This window comes from Poeciliopsis prolifica, unplaced genomic scaffold (genome assembly GCF_027474105.1).
Source record: "Poeciliopsis prolifica strain line A6 unplaced genomic scaffold, Auburn_PproV2 SCAFFOLD083, whole genome shotgun sequence".
Lineage (NCBI taxonomy): Eukaryota > Metazoa > Chordata > Actinopteri > Cyprinodontiformes > Poeciliidae > Poeciliopsis > Poeciliopsis prolifica.
Genome location: NW_026562458.1, coordinates 782,620 through 803,923, shown reverse-complemented (window position 1 = coordinate 803,923; position 21,304 = coordinate 782,620). Strand labels below are relative to the sequence as shown.

The 21,304-nt window shown below is 40.4% G+C and overlaps 2 protein-coding genes across 2 annotated transcripts; one reads left to right on the top strand and one right to left on the bottom strand.

The window, feature by feature from the left end:
- Positions 1-5,501: 5,501 nt before the first annotated feature.
- On the top strand, positions 5,502-13,655 carry LOC129353049 (potassium voltage-gated channel subfamily V member 2-like). The gene is made up of 9 exons (XM_055022257.1): positions 5,502-5,754; positions 6,985-7,122; positions 7,747-7,925; positions 8,376-8,547; positions 10,340-10,531; positions 10,603-10,857; positions 11,325-11,441; positions 11,515-11,640; positions 12,404-13,655. Exons 1-9 carry the CDS (start codon positions 5,611-5,613, stop codon positions 12,722-12,724), a joined length of 1,644 nt encoding a protein of 547 aa, XP_054878232.1. The 5' UTR covers positions 5,502-5,610; the 3' UTR covers positions 12,725-13,655.
- Positions 13,623-21,075, bottom strand: LOC129353054 (pumilio homolog 3-like). Its single transcript, XM_055022262.1, has 18 exons — positions 21,019-21,075; positions 19,897-19,999; positions 19,669-19,827; positions 19,421-19,592; positions 19,263-19,338; positions 18,746-18,839; positions 18,600-18,666; positions 18,327-18,501; positions 18,130-18,233; positions 17,974-18,043; positions 17,206-17,307; positions 16,782-16,835; positions 16,585-16,665; positions 16,240-16,382; positions 15,471-15,693; positions 15,038-15,125; positions 14,871-14,961; positions 13,623-14,113 (listed from the first exon to the last, which is right to left on the bottom strand). Exons 2-18 carry the CDS (start codon positions 19,973-19,975, stop codon positions 13,984-13,986), a joined length of 1,908 nt encoding a protein of 635 aa, XP_054878237.1. The 5' UTR covers positions 19,976-19,999; positions 21,019-21,075; the 3' UTR covers positions 13,623-13,983.
- Between the last annotated feature and the right edge of the window lie 229 nt (positions 21,076-21,304).

Genomic DNA, 21,304 nt, shown 5'->3' with positions numbered 1-21,304 from the left:
AACATTGAGCTTCTCATTCCTTAAAGAGTCATGAAGAAAGACTCACCCTGTAACTGCAGGAAAGAAGTTAGAAAGTTTAATATATATACATTTTGAATTTAACATGGAAACAATGTAAAATATATAAATATACTTAAGTACAGGTTTGTCTAACCCTACCCGTAACACTAACCCAATTAGTTTCCACCAGTTAATTGGGTTTTTGCTCGTTATTCTTTCAGCTTGAATGTTTCACTGCAGTTTGTTTTGTTCCTGTTGCCTCCAATCTGAACGTTGATCCCATGAATGTCTCTCCTCTTGCAGAACCTGAGCAGTGACCTTTATGACCTTTATAGTACGAGAGCCAAGAGGTGGAGGACTGGCTGCTGGTGTCGCTGTCTCACGTTCTGATGTCTCCGACCAAACACTCCACCCTCAACATCAACATTTAAAACATGCTGCAGGAATGCAGTTTTCCTACTTTCCCACTTGATACAATCTAGTCTAAATGTTACATACAGGGATGCATCAATATGAAGATTTGGGCCGAAATATTGATGTATGACTGATTACGGACATTTCCACTTTCAAATTTGGTCTAAAATCATCAGGAATTTGGTCCATTAAAAGTGTTAATAATAAAAGTAAAACTTCTGCTGTTAATTGATTAAAGCCTATTTCCACTCAGAACTGTGAGCGTTTCCTCCAGTCTGTGTTTGGCTTTAATCTCCTGCAGGAAACCAAACCTCCACATCCAAAGTTGTGTCACCATGCAATGCATTTCAAACATAGTGTTTTGAGACCGGATAAGACCCAATGAGTTGATTTTATTTAGAGCTGCATTCATCCATTCATCATCCCAGTTTTCCTGCCATGCAGATTAATCTCCACTTATCAGCTTGGAGACCAAATGTCACAAACTGGGATTAAGATGTTAAGATGTTGAAATCTGTCGATAGAGAAAAGAAACTTCATTATGCTATAATTTGTTCATCTGAAAACATTTTTAATGTATTTAATTTGATGAAAGTGATTTTTACATCAGTTAATTGAACTAATTTTGACACATTTATCTTGTTACATCAATTAAATTCATGTGCAAAAAACATTTTTCTGCTTCATTGAAGGGAAAGAAAGTAGATCTGAACATTTAATTGGATTATGAGCACACTTTAATTCCAGAGAAACAGAGAGATTAATTCTACAAATCTGCTCAACATTATGGCAATTACTCACTGTGTATCAAAAACAATCCTTTAAGAAAGATTAAAAACTCTAAACATGAAATGTAATGGAGCAGTTAGAATAAAAATAGAAAAAAAATTTCCAGAGAAAGCTCTCAACCTCAGAGTGGAATGAGTATTCAATGTCTTCTCTGTAGTTTTGACATGTTCAACCACAGTCCTCTGTACTTCAGGGTGAGACTAGATTGATTTGGCCTAACATGTGAGGTTTCTGGATAAGTTTCAAAGAACTAGGATCAGGGCTCTGAACAAGCTTAGAATAGTGGGCGTTATCAATGTGATTTGGAGGGAAAACAACACTTTGTGTAGGCTCTGTGTCATTATTAGGACACGGGCTTGCAACTGCCTCAACAGGTCCCATGGACTCTTCAAACTTTGACATCACTTCCCCCAAAACTTCTTCAAAAATCCTTCCCACTTAACTTAGCTAAGAACTTTAGATCAGTGAGGTAGGTATCAGTAACACTACCCCTGAAGGTTTTTGTGTAAGCCTCTGTTAGGGTGCGGATACAGTTTTAAACATATGGATTATCAGCTGATGGATACAGGTAATGCAATGCAGGTGTTAATTGGTGAACAGCTAAAGCAGAGCTAAACTCCACAACACAGTTCTGATGAAAAGTCAGATGATCTATCATTGACTGTTAGTGTCCTATTTATTGTACCACATTGTTGCAAAAAGTTTTAAAAAATCATCCTTTTGAGATCCAGTTAAACCGCTAACAATGAGTGCATTTGGTACCTTAATTCCTAATTTTTCAATGAAATCCATTGTACCAATGTGTTAACAGACAAGATTCAAATCGTTATTCCACTGTATCACAGAACGCTAAGCTCCTGGCTGGCTCGCCAAATTTTTATTATTGTATGTAGCCCACAAGTTACTATAAATACACCTAATAATAGCAAATGGCAGATTATTCAATTTACTTCTCTGACTAATACCAATACTATTAAAGTATATTTAAAATGTTGGTTCTGATCAGAAGATTCTAGGGTTGACTCCTGGCTGGCTCGCCAAATTTTTATTATTGTATGTAGCCCACAAGTTACTATAAATACACCTAATAATAGCAAATGGCAGGTTATTCAGTTTACTTCTCTGACTAATACCAATAATATTAAAGTATATTTGAAAAAGTTGGGCCTGATCAAAAGATTCTAAATTCTCAGGAGCCTAAGTGTGAATAACAACAAGGGAGTGCACAAAGTGTCAATAAGAAAGAGTAAAACTTAATAATATAAATAATTGTGGATTCACATGTACAATTGTAACAAAATTGCATGTGTTTTTTTTAAAAACAGAAAATAAAATAAAAAACAGTCGTTTCAATGTATCAGTCAATTCAGTGTTTTTCCAGTCTCTTCCAATGTGTCAGTCAATTCTCTCAGTATTTCAAGGTTAGTGACCAGTCAGGTCACTATCTACCATATCACTGGGTCCTCTGGGATGGGGCTCGCTATCCAAATTCAGAAGAAGTGGGTGTTGAAGTCTCTGGGCACTCCAGGCAAAAAGTGCACCATAAAAGAAAACCTGACCAATGCTCTGACGGTGTCTGACGCTAATGGGGATTTTTTTCCCCAGTCGCAGCTGTTCTCAAAGGAAACATTTGTCCAGATTTTACAAGCTCTTTCAGGCTCTAATGAAAACAATGGTCAGCTGTGAGTTCTCAACCGCATCTGATGCATTCTGAGCAGAATCTCAGCACAGTAGTAAAAAGGGCAGGACAATCAACCCCATTGGCTGACGCAATATCAGACCACGCCAGCCATTGGTTGCCCAATCCATCAGGAAAACAATCACTAAAGGCCTACTTCACAGCTTTTAAAGATTTTTGGCACTTTTACATATAGTATATATTTCTGAGTAAAACAAAACAAAATCTCTTTATTGTTAAAAGTCTGTCCATTCTGGTACAACTACATTACCCATGGTGGATCTATGTTTCCTTTGCTTGTTATCATTGCACATAGCTGGGCTAGTTTTTTGATCTCATGTTCCTGTGTGACTGTTGTAAGGAGTGGTATCTGCGGGTGACATCCACCATCAATCCCTTTTTATCCTGTTTGTGTAAAACCTGTGTAAGTTTTATATGATGCAAGTGTGCCGTTTCATATACGATACTGGTGTTTATGTCGATTGTTAGCGCAGGAGGTGGGGAAATCCTCGTGTTTGGCTGCCGACGGTACAGAAAATTATCTGTAATAGTTCAGGTTGTGCTATACTCGGTTATATATATGTCACATATATATTATTGTATTATTATTACGTAAGCGTATTTACCACTAACTTGTATTTCTGACAGTTTTGTCATTAGTGTGCTTACATTTTACCGATGGTATTGTAGTGCCCTCCGGTGGATTTATGTGGTGCTGCAGACCATTCTTTGTCGTATACCTATGTGTAGCCGTTCTTGCTTGCATAGTTATTAATGTACCTTTATTGTTTTTTCTGTTTCAGATAACCACACACACACACACACACATACACATACATAAACTCATCTACTGTACCACCTTTCCTCCCATATTCATCGATGCTTGTCAGTCTACAATAAACCTTCGAAGCTGCATCTTCGGAGTTGCCTAGTCCTTCTAACCGAGGACGATTCAATTGATGAGAGATCTGAATTAGTGCCTGTCTGACGCACACAGCGTTCTTACATTTATACTTTCCAATCTTGTGAAAAAAAGACATCAAATTAATATCTTTCACTTTTGTTTTTAACACTGGGTTACACTTGCCAAATACATTTAGTCTAAACTAATCAGAAAACATTTTAGATAAAGAGGAAAGCTGGTGTATGGAATGCTAAACATGCCTTTATCAAAGTATGGATGTTCACCATTCACATCATAATAAGTTAATGTAACCTAATCATAACTAGATTAGCTTACAAAGCTGACATGTTGTTTTCAACTTATGAAGACTGTGATCTGTATATTAAAAACATATAGTGTCATGTCCTGAATGACTCCAGCACAGCACGGTTAAATATTTCATTGAACAGAAAAAAAAATTTCAATTATCTTTTCTGCACCAAATCAGCACCAGATCCTCACTGGAAGACAGAAGATAATTAATGGTTGTGATCAGACAACTTGTTATGAGTCTGGATCTTACTTTATGAAGTGGAGGAGGCAATCGAGGGGTACAGAGCATCCACAGATCTGGAGGTTGGCTGCTTGCTGTTGGGCTGTGTGAATAGTAATTAGTTTGCTTTATAGGTTGCTTGGCTGGAGGAGATGGACAGTTGGACAGACAGGTGAGGACTGCAGGTGAGCCACAGGTAATCTGGGAGCACAGGGAGCAGCCAGGAGAATGAGACACAGATGCTGAAGGAGAAAATCCACAGGACTGGAAAATCAGTGTGGAAGCTGAGCAATGAATGAGGACCTATGAGGATGGATGAGATCAAAGGTAAGTGAAATCATGTGATAGGACAGCAACCGCAGTAGTACCATGAGTCGAAGTAAATCATCTGGTGTCTGTCTCTGGAAATCCTCTACGTTCTGCTCCTTGATGAGGGAAATAAACGTCACCTGGAAGCTGCACCTGCAGAGGAGCGAGAGGAGAGAGCAGACATCCTGCTAACAGCAAACCCGTCTGGATGTGAACATTAATCTATCCAGTTTTCTTTGCTATGATGGAGTATAAGAAAAATAAAAAAATATGAGAATAAAGATGTAACAGAATATAGTCAATATTACAAGAATAAAATTGTATTATGAAAATAAAGTAATAAAACTATGAGAATAATTTCAACATTTTATGAGAAATAGTCATATTATAAAAATAGTCAAAATACTTATAATAGTCGTAACATTTTGAGAATAATGTCAAAATAATATAATCATAAGAAAAAATTTATATGACTTTATTCTTGTATTATTTTAATTTTATGAGTTGTCATTATTGATTCTATTCTCATAATTTTGACTTCATTAGGTTTTTATTTTCTTAGTGTGGCCTAATACTCTGTAATCTGAGACATTTAAGTAACTGTATTTTTTTGTAAGTCCATTCTGTACTTTTAGAACACTTTTGTAGCTCCATAGAAGCTACAAAAACCCCAAATTTGAACCTTCAACTCTTTGAAGTCGTGCTTAATGACGCCTATAAAGTGTTTAAAGATTTAAGTGTTTAGCTCATGATCTCTGTAAATCCAGCAGATTTGTGATGACATGGTGGGATGAGAGGAAGAGAGAGAGAAACAGACGGAGGATGATAACAGTATTTAAAACATGAAGCACCCAGATCATCCGAATCGACCTCTCCTCTCTCTGAGCGTCTGATCTGAAGGAAATGATTTCAGAACAGGATGTTTGGAAGGTTTCTGTAGGTCTGGTTTACTGGATGTCTGCAGGGATGCGTCCGCTCTGAGCGATGAGCGTGTTGAACCACCTCAGGGCTCGGAGCAGGAGTCTGTTCTGCAGCTACAAGCCCGGCGGACGGATCCACCAGGTCCAGGAGCCGATCGATCACCTGGACCTGATCAGCTCCTTCATCAAGCCATGGAACTCCATGCAGGTCAGATCATTTAGCTTTTAACTGCTGATTTTGGTTTTGTCTTTTCTAAAGCAGGAAAAGCAAAACCTCACATTGGAAGTAAAAATTCTATTAAAATTTCAGGTTTTTGTTTCACAATTTGACTGAAAACAAAGAATTTTGCTGATTTTTGAGTTAGATTACTGTTGTGGTTATCAGTTGTTTTTTTATTTAAAATTCTTTGTTAATTTAAGTTTTGAATTGCAGAAAAGCCTTATGGCTCAAAATGTTAACTTTTTTCTCATAATTTCTTAGTTTAAAAAGTCAGATTTTCTTCTTCAGTGGCCCTGATTCTCTCCCATATTTATTGATTTATTTAAATGTTTCTTGTTTTTCTTTTTTCTCATGTTTTGAGAAACTCAAAACATTGGCATCTTGAGAGATATTTATAATCAAATGAGATAAAGATCAACCAAGTTGCACATGCAGCTGTTTTATTTGTGGTGGAGTTTCTCTTCCTTCCAGAGCGACCAACAGTCCCACAGTATGACTCTGCCACCACCATGCCGGAGAGTGAAGGCAGTGCTCTATGTTTGAAAGTTGTACCTTCAGCCTTTATTCTCATTTGACCACAAAACCCAGAAGATATTTGGCTTCCTAGCAGCAACGACCTTCTATGGAATAAGTGAGGGTGGAGCTGAAGTGATTAATCATGATTAATAGACAAATGAAATAATTGTCTATAATTGCTGAAAGAATAACTCAGAGCAGCAATGAAGACAAAACTTTAGAAAAAATATAAACATTTTGCAAATGAAGTGGAAAAATAAAACCTTTGTATTTAAATCAATTTTACCCAAAAGAATAATCCTGTTAAGCATCTTGTGGTAACCAATTATTTATTAATGAATTGGAAAATGTATCAACAGATCAGATGTTTGAAGGATTTATTAGCTACTGATGCATCCATTGCTACAAGAATGTGCTGATGTTTATCCAATTAATCCTAGACTGAATGATTAATCATTTATTCATCAGGCTAATTGATTAATCACCAGACAAATCAATTAATCGACAGAACAATCTGACTAATCTGATGCCATTTAGTGTTTTACTTGCAGGTATTTAAAGGTTTGTCTAACCTGTGTTGCTTCCACTAGTTAATTGGGGTTTACTCATTATTCTAAAAGCTTGAATGTTTCACTGCAGTTTGTTTTGTTCCTGTTGCCTCCAAGCTGAACGTTGATCCCCATGAATGTTTCCCTTATGCAGGACCTGAGCAGAGACATCTACGACCTTTATGCCGAGTACGAGCGCGAAGAGGTGGAGGACCGGCTGCCGGTGTCGCCGTCTCACGTTCTGATGTCTCCAACCAAACACCTGACCCTCAACATCAACGTTGGAGGAACGGTACTTCCAGAAAATCCTGCAGGAACTCTAAAAATTTAGCAAACTATTATTACCATTAATAATATCATTATTATTGCAATAATAGTAATAAGTGTTATTGCTACACCAAGGATCACTTCTACTATTATTGATATATTAATAGTAATAATTGTATTAGTTATTGTTGTTACAAAAACTACAAAAAGTCAAAGTAAAATAAAAATGGAATAATGATGACAAAATAATAGATAAAACATTATTGAAAAATAGAATAAAAGACTAGTTTATGTAAAAAAAGTTTTAAAGTATTGTATTACATCACTTTTTTACTATTATGTTCAAATTAAAGTTCATTTTATTTACATAGCATTCTGTCTATTTTTTATTTCTTTGATTCTTTGATTTATCTTTTAAATCAATCATCTTTTAAATTTTCTTTCACTTTTAATACTAATGTATAACTTTTATTTCCTCATTTATTTGTGTAATCAGTATTTTATTTTTGGCACTTCTGTAATCCCATACAGACTTCTACCTGTGCGTATTGCAGTTTTATGGTACAAAATACTTTGATTTAATGATTGTGACTCAGAAAAGCTCAGTTGTTCCAACATTTTCATGAACTTTTTAAACGTCTCCTCCCAGGTTTACCTCCTGCCGTACAGATTAGCCGCCCGCTACCCAAAGACCCGGATCGGCCGTTTGGCCACCTACACAGACCACAGCAAGAAGCTGGACCTCTGTGATGATTACATCGTCCAGAGCAACGAGTTCTTCTTCGACCGAGACCCAAAAGTTTTCCACAACATCTTCAACTTCTACAGGTCAAATGAAAGACAAAACACTTGTTATAAATCTGCAGAAATGGATAAAGTGTCCAAACATTTTACTCAAGTAAGATTAAAAAAATATTTGCCAAAAATGTTTACTTAATTACGGAGTTACTCATCAAATTATCAATCATTTAATATTTAAAAATTTAGGTATTTTAAGGACCAAAATGACAATAATTTATATAAGTAACAACCAAAAGAAGAAGCTGCAGGTGTGTGTCTGTTTCTGGTGAATTTTTGGTCAAAATATGTTTGTTTTTTTCATTCAGTGAGTAAAAAAAATCCAGAAATTTTGCTTAAGCAAGAGAACAAATATTACAGCGTAGTAAAAATACTTCTAAAGTAAAGTTTTTTCCAAAAGTTACTGATGTAAACCTAATTGAGTAAATGTAACTATTGTTACTGCCCAACTCTGACAGCCGGTTCTCACCGGTCCAACAGAACCGGAGTGCTGTGCATTAAGGAGGAGTTGTGTCCGCATCACTTCCTGGAGGAGATCCACTACTGGGGCGTGAGGATCAAATACACGCATCGCTGCTGCCGCATCTCGTTTGAGGAGCGGCAGGACGAGCTGACCGAGCAGCTGAAGGTCCAGAAGGAGCTGCTGGCCGAGGTGGGTCCAACAGAACCTCCTCGAACTGCAACAACTGGCAGCAGCTGCACTGTAAAAACTGTAAAAACACGTTACCAAGAATTTTATGGGACATCAGGGGATGTTTAATGTGCAAAACACTTGAACAAAGAGAGGAAGTGACACTTTGTTGTCACCTTAAACAGCAGGAAACTTAAAGAACCGTAAAATCAGAGCATGAATAGAATAATGTTCCAGTTATTCGTCTTTATTTCTGCTGCTGATTTTTTCCACTTCAGGTTTTAAGTCAGTAATCTGCTGCCTGACCCGAGTCCATCTGACCCACATGATGCCGTCGTCTTGACAGATGGGCAGCAGAGTAATCTTCTTCTTGGCCCAGATTCAGGCAGATGTTTCCCTCGCTGACGGCATCGCTTTGTTTCCCCAGCAGCAGCATTAAAGCACAGAGGAAACAAACTGCAGATTCAGTTCTATTCATTCACTGAGCCAAAAAAAAAAAAACGCATTAAAACTCAACCTGTTACGATTTAACTGGGATTTAACTATATTTCTTTATGAGGCTGAAAAAATCAAATTAATCAAAATCAGACCTGATTATAAAAATATCTGAGTTTTGATTTTTACATTTTATATCTAAGAGAATCGGCTTTGTTGATGTTGGCTTGTTGAAGCACAACTAAATATTTTACAGTTTTAAAGATCTGAAAAATAATGAATTACTGTGGATGGATGGATGGATGGATGGATGGATGGATGGATGGATGGATGGATGGATGGATGGATGGATGGATGGATGGATGGATGGATGGATGGATGGATGGATGGATGGATGGATGGATGGATGGATGGATGGATGGATGGATGGATGGATGGATGGATGGATGGATGGACGGTTGGATGAATGGTTGGATGAACGGTTGGATGAATGGTTGGATGAACGGTTGGATGAATGGTTGGATGGATGGTTGGATGAACGGTTGGATGAACGGTTGGATGCATGGTTGGATGAACGGTTGGATGAAGGTTGGATGAACCAGTTGGATGAACGGTTGGATGAACAGCATGGTTGGATGAACGGTTGGATGCATGGTTGGATGAGCGGATGGATGAAGGTTGGATGAACAGTTGGATGAATGGTTGGATGAATGGTTGGATGAACCAGTTGGATGAACGGTTGGATGCATGGTTGGATGAACGGTTGGATGCATGGTTGGATGAACGGTTGGATGAACGGTTGGATGAACGGTTGGATGAACCAGTTGGATGAACGGTTGGATGCATGGTTGGATGAATGGATGGATGAACGGTTGGATGAACGGTTGGATGAACGGTTGGATGAATGGTTGGATGAACGGTTGGATGAACGAGTTGGATGAACGGTTGGATGAACCAGTTGGATGAACGGTTGGATGCATGGTTGGATGAGCGGATGGATGAGCGGTTGGATGAAGGTTGGATGGATGGTTGGATGAACGGTTGGATTAACGGTTGGATGAACGGTTGGATGAACGGTTGGATGGATGGTTGGATGAACGGTTGGATGAACCAGTTGGATGAACGGTTGGATGAACCAGTTGGATGAACGGTTGGATGCATGGTTGGATGAGCGGATGGATGAACGGTTGGATGAAGGTTGGATGCATGGTTGGATGAACGGTTGGATGAACGGTTGGATGCATGGTTGGATGAACGGTTGGATGAATGGTTGGATGAACGGTTGGATGCATGGTTGGATGAACGGTTGGATGAACGGTTGGATGAACGGTTGGATGAACGGTCGGATCCTGACAGAGTAAGTCTCTCCGCCCTGCAGCTGGAGCTGGAGGAAAGCGACTCCATGTTTGATCACATGACCTTTGGCCCGACCCGGAGGAAGATCTGGAACCTGACGGAGAAACCGTTTTCCTCCATCACCGCCAAGCTGATGGGCGTGGCCTCTTCCTTCTTCGTGCTGGTCTCCCTGGTCGCCATGACGCTCAACACCGTGGACGAGATGCAGTACAAGGTCCGGTATCGAAACCCAGAAGGAAACGGTTCTGAGCCGGCCCCGGCTCACCTGCGGTTCTGACCCTGCAGACGCCGTCGGGTCAGCCCAGTGGACGGTTCTACGGCGAGGGCGTTGAGACGCTCTGCATCACCTTCTTCACCCTGGAGTACCTTCTGCGGCTGATCTCCACGCCGGACCTGAAGTGCTTCCTGCGCAGCGTCCTGAACACGGTGGACCTGATCGCCATCCTGCCGCACTACCTGCAGATGCTGCTGGAGGGCTTCGAGGACGAGGACGTCCACCGCCACGCCGGGGACATCGAGACTGTCGCGCGCGTCGGCAAGGTAACACGGCACTGCACGCTGCGCTAATCCGCTAACAGCTGAGCTAATTTTCTTTTAGCGCTTCAGCTAACTTTGAAAACATTTTAAAGCGCTAATTTATGTCTTGTAAATTTGCACTTACATAAGGTTTGATATAATTAATATGTATAATATATATGATATAATGTATATAATATTTATGGAATAGATATAATTTGAATTGAATCTTTTGCAATAGATTCTGCTGGTAAAACATTTTGACATTTCAATAATTGTTGTAATATTTTCATATTATTTTCCACTTTATACCATATTGGTTTAGCATTTTAGCATTAGAATTTAATAAATACAATTTTAGTTTTGCACTTTAGCATTAGCTTCAGATAAATAGCATGTTGGTGTATCAGTTTAGCCTCAGATCTCACAAATTATTGTGTTGGTGTCGTCCTTTTTCTGAATCTTGGATCTTCTGTGTTCTTCCTCCTAAGGTGGGTCAGGTTCTGAGGATCATGCGTCTCATGAGAATCTTCAGGATCCTGAAGCTGGCCCGTCACTCCACTGGGTTGAGAGCGTTTGGGTTCACTCTGAGGCAGTGCTACCAGCAGGTCCGGATCCAAACCACGTGAGGATCGGGCCTGGCTGGTTGTTGATGGTGATAGTTGTTCCGTGTCGCTGCAGGTGGGCTGTCTGCTGCTCTTCATCGCCATGGGCATCTTCATGTTCTCAGCCATGGTGTACAGCGTGGAGCACGACGTCTACAACACCAACTTCACCTCCATGCCTCACGCCTGGTGGTGGGCCGCGGTGAGTCCGCTCTACAAGGCTTTGACTAGACCGCTACATCGCCGCCACAAGCTAGAGCAGAGGGGGCTTTACTTCCAGGATGTTTCTATTGTATGAAGAAGGAAGGACACTAGGAAGAAAGGAATGAAGGAAACCAGGAACAGAGGAAGGAGACAATGAAGGAAGGAAAAATCAAAGAAAGAAAGGAGGACATGAGCAAGATAAGAATAAGAGAGGGAAGGAAATAAGAAATAAAGGACACTTGCAAGAAATAAAGGAATAAAGAAAACTAGGATGTGAGGAAGGAGACAACAAAGGAAGGAGCAAGTCAAGAATTAAGGAAAGATGGGAGGGAGGAATTAGGAGACAAAGAAAGAAGTTGTGGAGAAGAAACAGGAACGAATTAATTAAGGGAGCAAGGAAGAAAGGAAGTAAAGGAGGACACCAGAAAGAGCAAAATTAGATAAGGAAGAAATTAAGGGAAGAATGAAATGAAAGTAGCAAGAAAAGAACAATACAAAGAAGGATAGAAATAATGAAAGAAGGAAAAAAACTGGGAAGAGGGAATAAGGAAAGGAGACACCAGGAAGAAAGAAAGGACTCTAGAAGGAGAGGATGAAGAAATCAAGGAAACTTTGCTCCCTTGGTAAATGAAGTTGTTTAGGGTTAGGGTTAAGACTGTTGATCCAAAAGTAATAAATATATAATAAAATACTTGTCAAGCTGTAGAAACCTCTCCTAATAGAGAAATAAAAGCAAAGTCTCCTCCTGTCTGCTGGTCCAGGTGAGCATCTCCACGGTGGGATACGGCGACATGCTCCCGGAAACCAACCTGGGCCGCGTCTTCGCCTTCGCCTGCATCTCGTTCGGCGTCATCCTGAACGGGATGCCCATCTCCATCCTCTACAACAAGTTCTCCGACTACTACACCAAGCTCAAGTCCCACGAGTTCGCCATGGTCAGCCGGGCGCGAGGGAAGATCCGCTTCATCAAGAGGGCCGCCAAGCGCTTCGCCGACTGCTGCGACGACGTCGCTCAGGCGAAGCCGCCTGGAGGGCGACGGTTGGTGGGCGACAACGACGACGGAGTGAAGTGCGGTTACTAAACGTCAGAACCTGAACCTCCATCCATCAGCTGTACCCGCCTGTCTTTCCCGAGAGAAAACAAACACATCCAAAGAGCAGCAAATTTAGCTTTGTTGCAGCAAATGCATTGAGATGGACTGGGATGGAGCGCCATCAGGTGTTCAGTTTGTAATAACAGAAAACAATGGCGGTCCATTTTCCAAAGTCATTTTCTCACCATGTTACTTATTACTAAATGTTTAGTTTGGAGCTAAATATGTAAACTAAATACTTAGCTCTAAATAAATACTTAGCTTGCTAACAAAATGTTTAGCTTATAGCTAAATAATTAGCCTCTAAACAGCTAATATTTAGCTTGATAAGTACATGTTTAATACAAAGCAAACACCATCAGTTAGCAAGCAAAATATTTAGTCTTGAGGATGAATATTTTACTTACTAAATATTTAGTAAAATTAGAAAAAAAATACTTAATAAAAATATTTAGTTTTTAGTCGAAATATTTAGCTCAGACTAAACACAATTAGCTATAAAAATATTGTTTTTGAAGCTAAGAATTGAGCTTGAGGCTAAACATTTAGCTTGCTAACTAAATATTTTGTTTGAAGCTTTTGTTTCTGGTTGTAGCATTTTAGCTAATAATCTCTAAAATATAATTTTTCTACTCAATTTTTAAAGAAACTTCACTTTCAATTTGTGGCACATGTTTCTGCCGAGGTCAGCATTTGAATATGGAATCTGCAAAAACCAAAAGGAGGAAATTCAAAACTGTGCCATAAATGTTTGTTTTTAAATATATTCAGTCATTTGTTGTGTTTGTTCAACCCTGAGAAATCAACATGTTTTTACACAAGCAAGTGAGGATGAGATGTAAAATATTTAATCATTAATAATAATAATAACACTCTGAACACAGAATATTTCAATAATCTTTATTTTCTTCTCAGTTAATAACATTTATCACAATATTTCACAAACAAAAGAGACTGAATCAGTCCACAAACTGGTGTGTGCTGACTTTGTTATCGCTGAAAGGCTTGATGCTCCACTTTGATGTTTTCCAAACCCCACAAAAAAAGTGAATTTGTGTGATTTTTATCCGACATCCTTTAAATCAGTGAAGCAGATCAGGATTAATGGCTGAAATCTCCAAAATGTTCCAGACTTTGTCCACTTCTCACGTCGTCCTCGATGTCTTGGACGTTTCATGGTCCAAACGAAGCGACGTTTGAACATCTGCGGTCCGTTTGTACGAAAACAAAAATCTGCAGAAATCCGTCTACTTGTTGAGATTTTGCAGCAGGATTTCGGCTCCTTTATGGTTCTTGATTCTCTGGAGCTCCGGTGTGATGGCTCTGAGCGCCGCCTTCACCTCAGCAGCCACTGAACTGTCACAGCTGTTCACAAGGCTGAACAAAGAAAACAAACGTCAACACAAAACTCCTGCAACACATTAAAAAGTCCTAAATTAAGAACCGTAGGAGCAACACCTATATCAGCTGTTTGTGAGCATAAAGTCTCTTATGATAGTCACACATTCCAGATGTTCTCCATCATCCCTTCAGTGTGTTTTGCAAAGATACGGAGCTTCAGCTGATTGTTTTTAACTTTTCTTGTTGTCTTTGGTAAAATGTGAGGCTCACACATCGCTCACCTGCCTGGTGACAGGTGTGAGGAACTTAGTGAGGTTGATTTTTTTCCTTTTTATAAGTTATATGCGGTTATAGCCGATGGACGGATTATTCAACAATAAAACCACTTGAAAAACATTTTTATGCCTGAATTAACATCAAATTGTACAGAAAATAAAATACTTCTCCCACTTTTGCTGTCAGTCAGATTTTGAATTAGTGATTATTGATTTGAACATTAAACACATAATTAGTGTGAATTGAACCAGATGTTCCTGCATGAGCATGGCTGCCATGGTAACCCACTAACACCTCAACCTGACCAGTTTATTGAGCTTCAATCCCAGATGTTTTGTTTCTGTTTCAAGTATTTTTTTATAGGTTTGAGGCGTTAAAGGTAAAATGTGTCAAAATGTAAATGTCAGATTTAAAAGACAAACCATTTGTTTTCTAAATAAAAACTAATTTTATAGACAGATGTTGTTCAAATTGAGCGTAAACCAGCAAAGCTGAGCATGAAGAAGCAGCAGCTGACCTGCAGAGCACCATGGCTCCCCGGTTGACCTTGACCCAGCTCTTCATGGTCTCCGTCCCGACCGTGTCCACCAGGATCCTGCCGAAGCGCTCTGTGGGGACAGAGACGTCAGAGAGGACGAGACGTCAGAGACGTCAGAGAGGACAGAGACGTTCTGCAGGTCTTACCCTCCCTGCCGTTCTTTTCCAACATGGCGTCCTGCTCTATGAGCCACTTCAGCACCAGGTGTCCTGCTGGGTGTTCGGCCAAGTGGAGCTGCAGCAACAAACAGAACAAACTATTCAGACTCCATGTTTTTGGTTTTATTATCCATTTTGCTTACAATAATAATAAACCGACTGAGTAATTAGTTAATTTTTAAAACCAATTTTCCAGTTTCTGATCTTTTGACCTTTCAGGTTTTTAATCAACCTCATCTCCATGGAAACGCTGCTTTCAGCACATTTTTGTATAAACATTATAAAGTTCACCAGACTTTCAGAAACTCTGACATGTTCCAGGTTAGGAAGGAAAGAAACAAGGACTTAAGGAAGTAAATAAAGGAAGGGAGGACAGTTTCAACGTGAAAGATGAAGAGACTTCCCGTCCGGTTCCCCTCACCTGTCCCTTGTCTCCTCCCGGTACCAGCTCCTGATTGGCCAGCTGGGCCACGGCCGTCATGGCGGGCCGCAGGTCGCCGCACGCCGACGCCAGGATGTCTCTGACGCTGACGCAGGCCGCCTTGCTCGTTACCATGGCGGCGACGTTCAGAAGGAGATGATCCAAAAGCGCCGGGGAGGCGGCCTCCAGCAGCTCCCGCCGCCGGGTCGCCATGTCCTTTTTACTGAGCAGAACCAGGACAGGCAGAGGTCATGTGGAGGTCATCTAGAGGTCACTGAACTGGATCGACTTTTAATGTTTGACTAAAAACAGAACTCTACTTCCTGTCTGAAGGATTAGAGGCTTTTATTGTGAAGGTTTTAGAGGAAATTTGTGAAGCCGAGCTGAAAAGTCCAAAAACTCTAAAGTCAAACATCCCATAATATTCCCAACATTCATTTTGTGTTTATTTTTATTCAACCTGAATTTAAAGAGCAGAGGAGGAAGGAGCAAAGGAAGGAAAGGAGATGAGAGAATGAAGAAGGAAAGGAAAGATGGAAAATAAAGGACAAAAAGAAGGAAAGAAAAGAAGGACCCAAAGAAATGAATGAACCAGAGAAGGAAAGGAAGGAAGGACACAAAGGAGGAAAAGAAGAAAATAAAGGTAGAAGCTGACTAAAAGTAGAATGACTGAGATGGGATCACGTTGGTTTAGTCTCACTAAAGATTTATTACATTTCAGAGACCAATCAGAAGCTTTTATTGTGACATGAAAGGAAGTGTTCGCTACCTGTGTGCGTTGCCGTCTCCTTGCTCCAGCTGCTTGACGACGTCCGGCAGCATGTGGGTGGGATCTCTGGGGCTCAGCAGGTAGAGCAGAACCTTCTTGCCGTGTTTGTTTCCGAGGACCTCCGGCAGGGCGGACAGCAGCTCCTGCAGAGCAGAGCAACGATTCAGTTCCTCCAGGAGGACAAACCCGTTTACAACGGCTGACTAACGTTTGATTCTACTGGACAAAATGTAGAAACAACAGATTCTTACTGTTTATTCTGTTAGTATTTTTGTTTTCTTGTCTTTTTTATAATTTTGTAATTTAACCAAAATAAAGTGAAACTAAATGTGAACCGGGTCGTACCGACAGAACCGCCTGCTTGACCAGCTTGGTGTCATCCACGCAGTCGAATATCGCCAGGAGAACCATGTGACCAAACTCCCCCTGCAGGACGAAGAGTCCATCATCATCATCATCATCATCATCATCATCATCATCATCATCATCATCATCATCAGCTGATGGTTTGATTGGGCTACCAGCAGCAACGATGAACTCACCGTGGCGAACTTCACCATGTAGGTCTTCATGGTTTTTATAATGACTTTTCTGTCCTGAAAAACAGAGAAAATCCTTTGAAGCTGCAGTTTGTAGCTGGATGATTGGCGCTGTCAATCACCCTCATGTACGTGTCGCTAAATGTGTTAATGTAAAAACAACTCAGTTTTACAGGAAAACAGTTTATCTGCCTTTATCAGTGGCTATGCTAAATAGCATTAGCATTCACAACAGGTTATGCTAGCTAGTTATCCGCCTCCTGGCTCTGATTGGCTGTTTCTAGTTCCAGCTGAGTGGTTACCATGGAGATTAAAGGATTTCTCAAACATGTATGAAATGCAGATATATTGTGAATCCCAAATGATAATAATAATAACAGTATAAATGGACTGAGTTTCTCTAACAGTGTTGGACATCTGAACCCACCTTCGCCGTGCCGTGCCACAGGCAGTGCATGGCGACCCGGGCGCCGTCGTGAGTGTGAGCCATGTAGACCACGGCCTCCCTGATGGACTCGATCATCTCCTGCTCAGAGTCACAGCAGGCAGAACACGAGAGATTAAATGCAACATCATGCAAACATCTGAATACACTGGAAATAAGACAAAACCAACTTACAACTAACTGTTCAGTAAGATATGGGGGCTTGTTTAAAGAGAATAATTTCTTAAAGGTGACTGATTTGCACAATCTTTTCTTAGACAATGAAATTTTAGTTGCTTATTTTCATCCTTTCAGAATAATCTGTTTTCCATCTTCTGTCACTTTAAATCCAAATAAAGTCACAAGAGCTTTTATTTCACTTGCAACCACACATCTTTGATTAGCAGAAGTGGAGCCTCCTGTTTTAAGCACTTGGGATGATGGTTGTAGAAACAGCAGAGAAAAACTACTAGTTCAAAAACATGCAAAACGTGAGTCTAGCTTAATAAGTCACCTTGATTATTAATGACAAAGTTCTAATTCTTATACTTATTTCACTTGAAACAATATATTTTTTCATGTTATGAGTGAAATAATATGCTAGTGGAACTAGCAGTTTATATTGACTTGAATAAGTTCCTATGTCTTGATGACAAGCTATTTGTAATTAATCTATTCTCATTTAAAATGTACTAAAATATTGCTTTAGAAATTACACCAAAACTATGTTTATGTTTCGACAGGAAGATGGCGGCGCTCACCGATCTTTGCTTTTTCAGGTGCAAACTGGAAGAAATCCAGAAAGACTTTATGGACCACAGAATGCCTGATGACCTGTTCTCTGTTGGAGAGACGCAGAAACAATCAGCCATTTTCTAACCAATAACTAAAATTTAATGCATTGTCTTTTAGTGCATTTGCTTTTACTTCTGCGCCAGCGGCACGATGACCTGCTTGGTCTCCTCCATGATGTTCTCCAGCTTCTCCGGGTTCGCCGCCAACACCTTCTCGATGGTGTTGAGCTCAAACGACTGGAAAACGAGCAGCGAGGATCGGTTAGCACAGCTGTAGCTCACCGCTGACCGCCAGGTGTGTGTGTGTGTGTGTGTGTGTGTGTGTGAGACCTTGCAGATGGCGTAGGTGTTCCCGTACAGCTCGCCGGTGATCATCAGCCTCTGAGCGAGCATGGCCTTGTCGTTGTAGGCGTACTCGACGATGGTGGAGGCGGTGGCGTGGCGCAGCATCTTGCGAATCTGACCGCTGAACAACTGGATGACGGCGGCCACCATCTCCTTGTTCCTGAGCGGGAAGGAGAACCAGAAGAAGAAGTAGTTTGATTTTGGGGGTTTTAATTCAGTCGGAACGGGGAGAGAACCGAACAGTCAAATCCGACTCACCCGTACATCAGCAGCTTCTTCACCACATGTTTTCCATAAGGCGACTTGGACATGTCGAGGATGCTGTCTGCAGAGGACGGTGGATCGGTTATTTTATTTCATTTTATTTTACTTTAGAGATGCAGCGGGACAGAACCGGCGCCTACCTTTCAGCTCCTCAAACACCTGAAATCGCTGCTTCTGGTTGCCAAACTGGATGAAACTCTGCAGGACTCGGACAGAGTCGTGGGCGAACGCCATCTGCAGGCAGAGGAGCGCCATCGCATCAGAACAAAAGAGAGAAATCTGATTCTGAGCTGCAGTGTTAGCATGCTCATCCCTCAGGTCGTACGTCTCCATATTTTACATCAGCCACTTGAGTTTCAAAATGACAGTTATTTTTCAAGATGGCTGCCGTTTTTGACCCTTTCAAAGTAGTTATCGCCATAAAATGTGACCTGTTTTCATGACCTGAATAAACTTTGTCACATCATGCGTTTACAGTTTTGATCACCTGAGTCGTAAAACTTTAATGCAACAAAATATGAAGCAAAATCAGAAACTGCTGTTTGTGAGTCTGGCATGTTGTCAACTGGAAGGAGATGAAGAATTTGTGTCACATCAATTTTGCAGTAATTTTAGTGATTATCTTCCATTAATTTAATTTTTTTTCAAACATCCAACCTGCTTTATCTTCCCACGGATGAGTCCATGAAGCTCCTTCATCAGCTTCGACTTCTGCTCTGTGTCACATTTCTTCCTGTTGACCCAAATGACAGCCATCAGTTGGAATCAGAAGAAAACCCAGCTGACCTTTGACCTCCACTCTGAGAACGCTGTACCTCCGGAGATTCCCCCATAATTCCTTGCAGCGGCTGATGATGTCAAACATCTCTTTCCTCTCCAACTGCTGCCGGTTGTTCTTCAGCTCCCTCTTCTTCTGCAGCCGCTTCTTCTGCTCTTCTTCTGCGGTCGGCGGCTTCTTGCCGCTCTTCTGCCTCTTCGCCGGCGGACCTGATCACAGACGCAAACACGACTCAAACGCTGTCGCCAACAAAAACAAAACACAACAACAAGGATGTAAACTCACCGCCGCCCCCTGCTGGCTGTTTCCTCTTCCCAGTTTTAGAGAAACCTGGTTTTTTGCCATCGTTTGGTTTTCCTGGTCTGCTCTTCTTCTCTGTGTTCTTGTACGGCTTGAAGGGTTTTTTCACTCCAGGTTTCCCTCCGAATTTGGTCCCCGCCGAGTCTGGAACGAGTCCACAAGCTGAAGCCCGAGTTTAGGGTGTAACTCCTGTTAATTTGACACACGTCTCACCTTTTCCTTTTCCTTTTCCTTTGTATGACAGTTTTCGTCCAGGCTGGGAGGAGAACAGTTTTTGGGGTTTGGCTTCCATGGTGATTCGGGATCCCAGGAAATACTGAGAGGAAAACAGGAACAAAACTCACCTGGAGGCTCATCAGGTAAACACATTTTACCTGATGAGTGGAACAGGAACAGCTGACAGAAGGAATGCTTCACTGGTTCGGGTTTAATTAGCCTGTTAGCTTAAGGACAGAATCAGTAAATCTATGCTGGATTCCAGGAAGGTTTCAGTTTTACAGCAGATCCCAGTTTAGGGCGCTTTTAAATTGATTCAAATTATATCTTTTTTTCTGTTCCAAGAAATGAAACAGACATTTAAAATACTTAATTTAAAGAGTTTTCAGTTGATTTTAAGGTAATTCTTTAAATTAAAAACACAAAGTCATTTTGATGGACGAGAAATTATTAGATGGATGGATAATCGATGCTAACAACTGATAGCGTAATCTGGTCATGTTACTGTGGATACTGAATAATAAAAGGCACATATTGTCTCTGATGAAACTGAGCTGTAAGCATCTCGCGACAGTCATGAAACTATCATAAATCATCAATCTTCGGTCAGAGGACTCTTCAGATAAGTTGTAATACTGACTGCTACAGGAGAGCCTTCCTGCCCAAAGTATCACCATTCAAATACTTAGATGCCATGAATCACTTCCACATTTAATTTCCTTTCGTGATAAATAAAGTATATTTGGATACAATATTTAGATGAAAATCCTCAACATGCAGGGTTTATTCCCAGCGCAACAGGAGGAGGTTTCTGTCTGAACAGAAAATATTAACCTCTTTAAATATCCACAATATAAGTTTGGCTATTTATCAACAAATGACATTAAGTAAGTAGTAGAGACACAAAATAAAATATGGAGTTTGTGTTGTAACATAGAACTGAGTCATTGTTTGAGGAATCCATCGGTAAACAGCAACACTTTGAATAAAACCGCGTCCTGTGATCAAATTCTGCTCTTTCTGTCGCTTTATAGTCATAAATGTGAACATAGATAATAGTTTGTGACATATTAAAACTGAAAGTAACAAATTATTTCACATTTTCAATGAATAACTTACAGTTCAGCTGTTAGACACGTTGTTTCAACTCCGTCCCATGCGTCTGTTGTCGTTCCGGTTTACGACAAAGCCGTAAGTCATCTGTCGCTGTCGCAAAATACGTCTACCTTCATAAAAAGTGCGTTTGAAGCTCCGTTTCTACTTTTATCGTTTTTTTCGCTTTATTATTGCAAAATGCGCATAGATACGGTTAAAATGATGAATCCCAGCTCTTCCTCCCGGTCCTGCATCTTTATTTCTATCGGTACGAAAGAATCAGACTGAGTTATTTTTGGTTAAAGGTGAG

What these genes read in the sequence shown, in the direction of transcription:
- LOC129353049 (XM_055022257.1), top strand. Translation starts at nt 5,611, where the DNA reads ATGAGCGTGTTGAACCACCTCAGGGCTCGGAGCAGGAGTCTGTTCTGC. An exon ending in ACATCAACGTTGGAGGAACG is followed by an intron (nt 7,123 to 7,746) that starts GTACTTCCAGAA and finishes GTCTCCTCCCAG; the next exon opens with GTTTACCTCCTGCCGTACAG. An exon ending in TGGACGAGATGCAGTACAAG is followed by an intron (nt 10,532 to 10,602) that starts GTCCGGTATCGA and finishes CTGACCCTGCAG; the next exon opens with ACGCCGTCGGGTCAGCCCAG.
- LOC129353054 (XM_055022262.1), bottom strand. Translation starts at nt 19,975, where the DNA reads ATGGAAGCCAAACCCCAAAAACTGTTCTCCTCCCAGCCTGGACGAAAA. An exon ending in ACACCTACGCCATCTGCAAG is followed by an intron (nt 18,234 to 18,326) that starts GTCTCACACACA and finishes CTCGTTTTCCAG; the next exon opens with TCGTTTGAGCTCAACACCAT. An exon ending in TGTGGCACGGCACGGCGAAG is followed by an intron (nt 16,836 to 17,205) that starts GTGGGTTCAGAT and finishes TCTGTTTTTCAG; the next exon opens with GACAGAAAAGTCATTATAAA.